Here is a 9361-nt window from a genome sequence, read left to right as displayed (position 1 = left end):
CTACTGGGCCGATTGCCATGGTTTTTGCGGTTATAGACAGGTGATATTCCTTAGATGAGCTAACTCTAATCAGATTTTGGAAATAGGACCCAGCTTTTTTTTTAAAGAACTAGACCAGGGAGCTTAGAAAGGGGGGTCAAGGGGTGTATATGGCCTAGATCATGGAACGACACGTGAAAAAGTGCTGAGGTTAACGAACAAGAGGTAGCCAACATATTTTGCTTTCCAATAATTTATTAGAGTTGGTTATTCACTTTGAAAATTTTACGGAAAACAGTAGGTAAGTAGTACACAAAAATTGAGAGAGATAAAAATGAAATTAATTGGCTACACATAATGTACAGAATTTATTACAACTTTGTTTCAGACTAAGTCATACACGATTTATACATGAGAATGAGATCACTATTTAGTAGTTTTCTAAGGAGAAAAATCAAAAGGAGACTCAATTATAACCGCTATGACTGCTCTCTCACTGATTTTCTTCCTCGACATGTTAAAAAATGAGATCGCGCGTACTTGACATGTATTCTCTCACATAAAAATTGATTTTTGGCGTTGATTAAATATTCAAACCCCCCACCAAGGATGTATACGTAAGAGGAAGCAAATTAGGGGTATAATACGTTTATTTTCCTCCAAGAAAAATGTATTTCCGCACTTTGGTATGTGATTTAGTGGTCTTGTAAACAGTGGTTTCTCAGCACAGTTTACTTTAAATTAACTACACAATTTTTGTTGGAGTTTTATGAAAGCCTGAACCCTCCAAAAAATACATTCACAAATGCAAAAGAATATTCAACACTGCTGTTTTTGACTCTCGCAAAGAAACAGCAACATACAAATCAAGTTTCTTCTCGTTTCACAGTGCATTTCTCTGTGAGTAAGTGGGGGTTCATTTTCAAAATGATTTCTCACGGAGGCATCCTTCATGAAGAACTTGCCAACAAAGTAGAGGAAGAATTTGATCTCCACGCATTCAAATTAAAATTTATAGCAACGCTTACGTAGCTTAGAAATGAAAAAAATATCTGAAAATCAGACAATTATTATTATTACTATAATTCGTGTTTGTTGGCATGATCCTACATAAAAGACGGCCATCCACGAGAAGAATGAACGCTTTTGCCCACAAAACCTCCCGGATCGTTTTTTTTTATACCAGACCATGGACAAGTATTACACAAACATTCTGGTACAAAAAATACCCAAAACGTCCAGTTGTGCGAAGTTACAAAGGCTGCTTGAAGTTCACTTTACTTAAAACGCAATTTCCAGAATAGATCACTGATCTATTTTGCACGATATTGTCGGATTAATATAACATAACGTTTATTATTGGTTAAAAAATAAATTAAACTTCTTGCAATACTTATTTCTTTAGCACGTTAATGAAGAGTATTACGTTAAAATCTCAAATTTCCGCAATTTTTCACCTCTCAATGAAACTCCTCAACTGAAAATTTTTCGTCTATTGACTCAACTATTTGCCTTAGAAAGTATTGCTAGCCCGAATAATGCCTAGCAGTGCGATTCCTCTTTCGCACTGAGGTGCCTGAATGGACCTTATTCAGCAGAGAGGAACCAAGCCACGTCAGTTATTACCAAATTAAATTCGAAAATTAAATGTTTTGCATGAAAACAGATGGACGAAGTTTTGTGCACATTTCAGTGAATTTCCATGAAATTTTCAAAGAAATCCGCACAGAAATTCACTAGTACAAAATTAAAATGCCCAGTTGAATTTAGGCATAGCTGATGTGGCTTGGTTTCTTCCTGCCAAATGCGGTCCAAATGTACAAATCTATACTCGTGAGCCCCATATTCGAGTTTGCGGCGTTGAAGGCATCCTCTCATATACTTCACGGAAAAAATTAAATTGCTGATTTAACCATTAAATTGCTAAAAAAAAAAGTGACTGCAATATTTCAACGTAGATTTCACAACACAAAAATACTACTTTAACCACCCTCGTGGTTAAAGTAGCTTACAGTAGTGGTTAAATTAGCATTTTTGTGTTGTGAAATCTACGTTGGAATATTGCAGTCACTTTTTTTTAGCAACTTAATTGTTAAATCAGCAATTTGATTTTTTCCGTGATTATATGATATCAGTTGAAAAATATTCAACTCCGCCCTTCAAAAACGTTCAGAATTTTTTTATTCTTGTTTTCCTTTTTTTTGGGGGGGGGGGGGATATTTTGGAAAAATTCAAAGGAATTATTTATATCGTTCTCTTTGAAATGAATGAAGTAAGAGAGAAGACCTTAAAACACCGCAATCGAGATGGGTGGTTTAAGAATTTTGACGTCGATATTACTTTCCCCGGTTCGTTCTAGGATCTCATTTTGCAGCCTGAAGTTACGCTCGATTCTCATGTTTTGTAAATTTACAATCTCAAACATTGAAATCTCACCGTACAGTACTGACAATCCCATCGATTCTTAAAGATTATCGATCAATAAGCTAGGATAATGCTGCATAATAGAATTCTCAGAGTGGAATAGGTGTAAAGAGCAGAATTTGGCTCTCACTACATAAAAAGCGAAAATTTTATGATGGATTGACGCGAAACATGAAATTCTATGCATCATTATTACTTTAGCTGACGGGTCGGAAATCATCCTGCCCTCAGATTCTGGGCGGCACTTTCATCCTCGTGTACGAATTATTAACTGCGAATCAATTTAAAATAAAGCGTGTCTGGTCGAAATGAAACCTGGACTCTTAAACTGTATTTTCCACTAAAAAAATAGTCTTTTCTTCTCTATGTCGTAAGTTTTACCATTTTTATTTTCAAATACTAATTTTTAAAATCAGAATCGAATTTTCCATTGAAAACTGTATTATTTATTGTGGAAAACTAGGAGAATTGTCGAAATGAGAAGGTTGATTGAAGGTATGATTCGACAAACCTTGTAAATTCAACAGGAAACTTTCAGATGACAAGCCTTTTTTATTTGGTTTATTTGTGTTTTTACAGTGTAGCGTCTTTTGCCCTCAGTAATATCTCAAAACAATCAGTTGAACGTAGCGTGAATTATTGTCTCACATATCAGCAGTCATGGAAATTACATACCAACTTTGAAGAAAAATTATTGCTTATCAGAAATTATTGTTTTTTTGAGAAAAGTTCAGGATTGACGAGATCACAATGGTAAACACAAATATGATGATGGTCACCGATCGAGAGTCTAAGATAAGAGTGAAATGACCTTTGAGAAAAACATTAACGTATGTACATATTTATAATAACATCGGAAATTGCTAAAAATAAAAAATACAAGTAACTACGTAAGTGAGTCAGAACAAAACCCATGATAGAGAGAAATTGTACAAAACAAAAACAAAACAAATATATCAATTAGTATTAAGTACTGATTTGAATGGTCTCCGCATCGGTGTTGTTGTTATTCAAGATGCCGTCTTTTTTGTAATCAGTCTGCAGGCTTAAATTTAAAGATGTGGGTGGCGACTCGGACTTGAAGGGGTGTATTAGAGAAATGGGTGAGTCCTGGGCCGTAGAGTTAGGGGGTGAGCCGACGTCGGAGATGTCCTCATCGATTTCAGCCTCCTCTTCCTCCTCTTCGGTTGTGACAGGCACTCGCGAAAAAGGATCCGTCTGGATAGGATTAACGTACGCGTTCGGCCTAAAATCCGTAACCTTACCCATGAACGTACGAATCTCATCGAAACAGGCGTCCTCTCGCTCGTTCTCATTGCTGCTTCCAGGGCTATCAGCCACTGCCACGACGCAGCTTTCGTTATCCTCTTCGTGCTTCTTCAGGTGTCGGTCCAGATTCGTCTGCTGCCCGAAGCACCGGTCGCACAGGTGACACTTGAAGGGCTTCTCCTTGTTGTGGATATTCCTCACGTGCCGCTGGAGGTTCGACGAGATACTGAAAGAGCGCTCGCAGTACTTGCACTTGTACGGCTGCTCCCCGGTGTGTGTCCGCAAGTGACGTGTCAAATTCGCCGAGCGCGGGAATATCTTGCCGCAGAACTTACACGCGTACTTGTCTTTGGATCTGGTGCCAGGTCCGTTGGAAGGTATTTGGTTGAGGATCTCCTGGTAAGGTTTGCTGGACCCGAAATTCCCCGGTGGAGGCCATTGTCCGTGTCCGTTCATGTAGGATCCCAGAAGGTAAGGCTTCGGCCCGAGGCCCCCAGGACCGAACGGCGATGGTAAATGCGATAGGAACCGCTCTTGGTTGATGATCGAGTCGAGACTGTCGTATCGTGGGTGGAGGAAGTTGCTCTTGGAGAACGGAGGCCGGTAGAAAGGCTCCAGAGACATGGGGTACTTTGGTTTGGGGCACGCCATTGGTGGAAGCAGACCAGACTTGTCCGGGCTTTTTCGCGGGCTCCTTTCATCACTTGCAGACAGACGTTCCGACTTGCTTCTCAAATCATCGCTCACGTCCGTCTTCTCAGGATCTGCCTTTAGCTTTTTCGAGCTGTAAGATTCCCAAGAGGGCTCCTCGTCGCTTCTCGATAGCCCTTCGTCGCAGACAGAGACGTCCATCCTCTCTGGTGGACTGGCAGGGTCTTCCTCGCTCTTAATTTTATCTGCACTCTTGTTGTTATCAAGTTCACTTTCTTTGGTTTCCAGCCGCTCTTCGAGCCTGGGCGTCTTCTTAAACGATAAGTCTAAACTGTTTTTGACGGATAAGTCTAATGGTTGATCACAAATGTGGTGGCTTTCCACCAGACTATGTACTCGCTTGGTGCCTGGTTTCCTACTTTTCTCTCCTTCCAACTCACTTTCCTCGGCTGTTTCATCGTCATCTTTGGTGAAGATCGGAGGTTTTACACCGAGTTTTGGTTGAAATTCTCTTGGACTAGTTGAGTTACATCTACTGACCAGAGGTCGGGCCGGGGACGGTCTTTGGCTTGACCCGGCCTCTTCGCCAGTGGAGGGAGAAACTTTGCTCGACGGTAACATAAAAGGAAAACCGCTTTCTCTCGAGTGATGGTGTTTCAAGTCTGAATTCGAATTCTTCATATCGTTCAATTCTTTCGGCCGACAGTTTGCGAAATTTTGCAGGGCGAGTCCGTTTGGTTTCAGCGAGTCGGAAGAGTCGTCTAAAATGTTTAACTGGTTTGAAGGGGTGTTGTCAAACAAAAAGGAGCCGGGCAGAAAGGTTGGGGGGCCCAAGCGTGAGTAATTTTGAAGGAAAGCCTCGTAAGGCGTTAGAAAAGTCGTTGGGAAATCCATCTGTCGGAGTGACGACAATGGAAGAGCTGTGGGCGGTCGCGGGTAGAAGAAGGAAGGTGTCTGCTGACCCGCGGTCAGCGGCATCCACGTCATTGCACTGGGTTTGTGGCCGGGGTTCATTCCCGACGCCGGTGGGATTTCCAACGGTGAGTTGTCGCAAGCTCGTTTGTGCTTCGAGAGAGAGTTCACAGTGCTGAAAGCTTGGTTGCACCTCGTGCACTTGATCTGGGTCCGACAGTTTGAATGCATTCGTTTGTGTCGACATAAATTCGAGAATTGAGTGTACGCCTGCAACGATTCAAAAAGTGAATGTTAGAATTTTTGGATGGATCAAATATTATTTCAATACACAGGATAAATAGTAAGAATACAATTTCATCGCAATTAAAAATTGAAGATAAAATACGAAAATAGAAGGAAATGCTCAGAGTATTTCGAAAAAAATTCAAGTTCCCTCTCATTAAAAAAATGTTAGAGACCACTTTTAGACTTTGTTTTTCGCATTTTATATTCCAACATTGTTGGCCATTCAGATCTGACAAGTCTCTGGTTTTTATTCTAATGAGCTCTTTAGATCCCTAAGAATTCCATGTTTCGGCCCGTTCATATTCTCCAATATTTAGGTTCTTTAGTTTCTACTGGGTGCATTTCATTCATTTATCGGGTCTATCGCAGACAAGAGATAACGAAAGAATAACATGATTACATTGAAATATTCTGAAATCCACTTCATAGTGCGCAATGTGTGAAGTCGGGAACACAGTTTTTCAAATTCCCGGCGTCTGGAGGCAGTTTTCTAGCCCCCGGAAATGAGGACATGACTGATCTGTAGGTTGCCTCGGCGGTTGCCGGTAAAAATCGGTGGTTACTGATTCGTTTCGATTTACAAGCGAAACGTGATCTTTGATAATTTCCCATACCTACAAACACCATCTCTCTATTTCATAAATCTGCAGGTTACGTTCTAAATATTATGTTTAGAATTTCCATTTCCGGTAACCGGAACCCACCCATAGTTGCCGCACGTTGCCGTTACGTATTTCCGGATACTGGAAACAGCCCCTAGACGCGCGAGAAATTTGAAAAAACGTGTTCCACACCATGCAAATTGCGCTTAAAAGAGTAGATTTCAGACTTTTTCAATATGAATATACTGCCATAATAAGGAGGAACACCGTAAGAACATTCAAGAGATGCCAAATTTCTCCGGATTAAACATAAATTTTTTAGGAAAGTTCTGCATATTTTTGCTTGAAATTTTCATATATTTTTTTATTACATTAAGAACAAAATTGTCTGAAAATTTGAGGAAACAAATTTTAACTTTCCCGTAAAACCGTTTTTTAATTGGGCGTATTTCTGTCAAACGGAACTAAGCGCCAATTTGAGTTCCTTTTGAGGAATTTAGAATGCCGGATAGCGCGTTTTGTCAAACGGAACTAAGCGCCATGGAAAAGCATTGCGAGTATAGGACGGAACGAGCCCGACGCCCGGTTCCGCCGCCAATCCAAGCCCAACGCTACCTTCCTCCTCCGATGGCACTTAGTTCCGTTTCACAGAAATACGTCCAATTGAAAGAGATATGGCAACGACTGAAGGCTTATACGGCATTCTTCCTTAACACAGCAGTATGGTGACTTTGGTGCCATTTTACCTCAAAAAGATCTCACACGCTCGTATCTCTTGCGTGCAGCAGACCCTTTTAGAGAAAGAAACGGCAGGTATTACCGACCTTGCAACAAACCTCGCATCGGAAAGGTTTAATGCTCGAGTGGATGTGCGTATGCTGCTTGAGGCCGGAAGAGGTGGTGAAGGTCTTGCCGCACTCTTGACAGGCGAAGGAGCGGGCGCCGGCATGGTGGATCCGAACGTGCCGCTGGAGATTGCTCGGGTCGCTGAAGTCCTTGTTGCAGTTCTCGCAGTTGAATTTCTTCTGCTCGCCGTGCAGCAGGATCTGGTGTCGCGTCAAACACGCTCGCCAGCAGAAGCTCCGCGGACACAAGTCGCACTGGTATTGCTCTGCCGGGTAGCTGTGCTCGCTGATCAAGTGGTCGTCGAGCCTGAAACATCATCGAACACTCGCCGTTTAGTAACTCATATCTTCAAACTACACCCCTACTCTACCGTCCACAGCAAATTCGCCGTAAATCCATTCAATTTTTTTCCTTTTTCCCAGAACGTACTGCTCTATTACAAGGAAATTCAATCAACACAAGGCTTCATTTTTAGTTCCTAATGGTGTGGCGGGGTTGGATTGAAAAAATGTAAGATGACTATTTTTTTAAAACAGCATTTGTGTTGCATGTTTTTGGAAAAAAATTGAAAAAGTGTTGAATGGAGATACGGCAGTTTTACTTTGGACGACAGTACTAACGATATAAAAACTATAGATTCGTGGTGACCTACGAGAAATTGCAATGATGAATTCAAAAGGGGGACAGAAGGATTCAAAAGGGGGGCGTAGAGGGTGCGCTGTGCACCCCACCGTTCTTCCCCAAAAAAGAAGAGGAGGAAAAAGGTAAGAAACAGAGAAAGAGACGGAGGAAAGAAGAGGGAAGGAAAGGACACTTTTATTTGGTAATTATTCATTCAAAAATTAATAATGCCCTGAAGTTGAGTAATTTTAGTTGCATTTCATCAACTCTATTAACACGTCTAAATAAAAAAGGATAAAAATAGAAAACTCCTGAGAGAAAACATGGCCCATTCTACAAAAATCTATCCCATGCTTCATTCTACAAAAATCTATCCTCCTCAGACCCGGAGATATAGTGAACCAGTCCTCAGCCCATTTTAACCTATCGTATTTTTCCTTTTCAAAACATCAAAAATCACAGAAAAAGTAATATCCCTTTTGCGGCATAAAATAGGTAATTAGAGCTCGCCCATAAGTCATTGACTGGTGCCAGAGCAGCGTCCTGCAACTCAAATTAAAACTTGAAATGAAGATTCGATTTCCCACCGGGTGTCTTGCACTACTAAAATAAATGGCATGACGTCTTTCCCTGTGGACTTATGAGGATAAGGAAGCAATACTTGGCCGCCTGGCGCCAGGCGATTCTACCTCTAAATTTGCACTGTTTACTTTGCATGTTCCAGAGAACTGAGGGGTATCCTTCAATTAAAGGGAAACTTGAACGGGTTCTCCCGGAAAAAGTTCCGGAATCGATGAGAAAATTAGAGAAGTTCGGGCGAAACTGATTCGCGCCGATTGGATCGGATGAGGTGATGAAACAAAAAGTACATTTCTCGGAAACTACTTTTTACCTCGCTCGAAACTGAGGAGACAAGAAGTGCCATTCAGCTTAGTAGTTTAATGTAGCGTTATCACGCGAGAGAAAACTACAGCAATGAGTGCCCTCTTCTTGGCATAGTCATCGTCCCTCGTCCTTGCATGTATATCTCCCACCAATTTGGATACTAATCAATATTTTACCGCCAAAATAAAGGCTATTGAGACTTGACACAGACAATGAGTGTCCGCATTTCTGACAGTGATTAAATACAAGCACATTTAATGCAAGTTCCACCACAAGGATTTACAATATCCATCATAGTAATTTTTGGCACTTTATCAATAACTCGTCACCTTCCAGGCAAAGTATCACAAGCGCCATGCGACGTTTAAAAATTTCCGCCGCCATTTTATTTTTTTACTGAGAAATTGTTGGTTGAATCTGTTCGAAAATTTCACTAAATTTTATCGGCAGCACAAAGAAAATTCGGTGTAATTTTCGGACAGCTTCGTTGAACAATTTCTCTGTAAAAAAATATGATGGCGGCGGAAATTTTTAAACGTCGCATGGCGCTTGTGATACTTTGCCTGGAAGGTGACGAACTCACGAAAGACTCTCATCGATACAGGAGGGGATATGGATCGACTTGAGTAGAAAAGACCCAAGTTTTTTCGATAAGAAAGGGTCTGTACGTCAAATACTCTCTTATCGATTTCTCATAAAGTAGTCTTGGTTCCAGGATGTTAATTTTAACCGCAAAAACTTTTTTGTTTATACTGACTAAGAAAGTTAAACTTCCCGAGAATTATAATTTTTTTTCTAAAATTTTCAATTACTTGGTTTCCCTTGTGTAAATTCAAAAAGAGTAAAATCAATTTAGATATACTGAACCAAGTTCAAGGTCGGTT

At 40.8% G+C, this 9361-nt stretch overlaps 1 protein-coding gene across 2 annotated transcripts in view; it reads right to left on the bottom strand.

The window, feature by feature from the left end:
* Window positions 1-216: 216 nt before the first annotated feature.
* The window catches only part of LOC109041352 (transcription factor hamlet), a 128079-nt gene continuing 118934 nt past the window's right edge, over window positions 217-9361 (bottom strand). For both annotated transcript variants that reach the window (XM_019057694.2, XM_019057696.2), the window contains exons 6-7: window positions 6950-7277; window positions 217-5505 (exon numbers count right to left, since the gene is read on the bottom strand). In XM_019057694.2, the coding sequence (XP_018913239.2) occupies window positions 3370-5505; window positions 6950-7277 (2464 nt within the window). In that variant the 3' untranslated portion in view covers window positions 217-3369. The remainder of the gene's footprint in view (window positions 5506-6949; window positions 7278-9361) is intronic.

The sequence above is a fragment of the Bemisia tabaci genome, chromosome 1 (assembly GCF_918797505.1).
Source record: "Bemisia tabaci chromosome 1, PGI_BMITA_v3".
In the NCBI taxonomy this organism is placed as follows: domain Eukaryota; kingdom Metazoa; phylum Arthropoda; class Insecta; order Hemiptera; family Aleyrodidae; genus Bemisia; species Bemisia tabaci.
The sequence above is the reverse complement of the archived record's forward strand: the minus strand, read 5'-3'. Positions and strand labels throughout refer to the sequence as shown.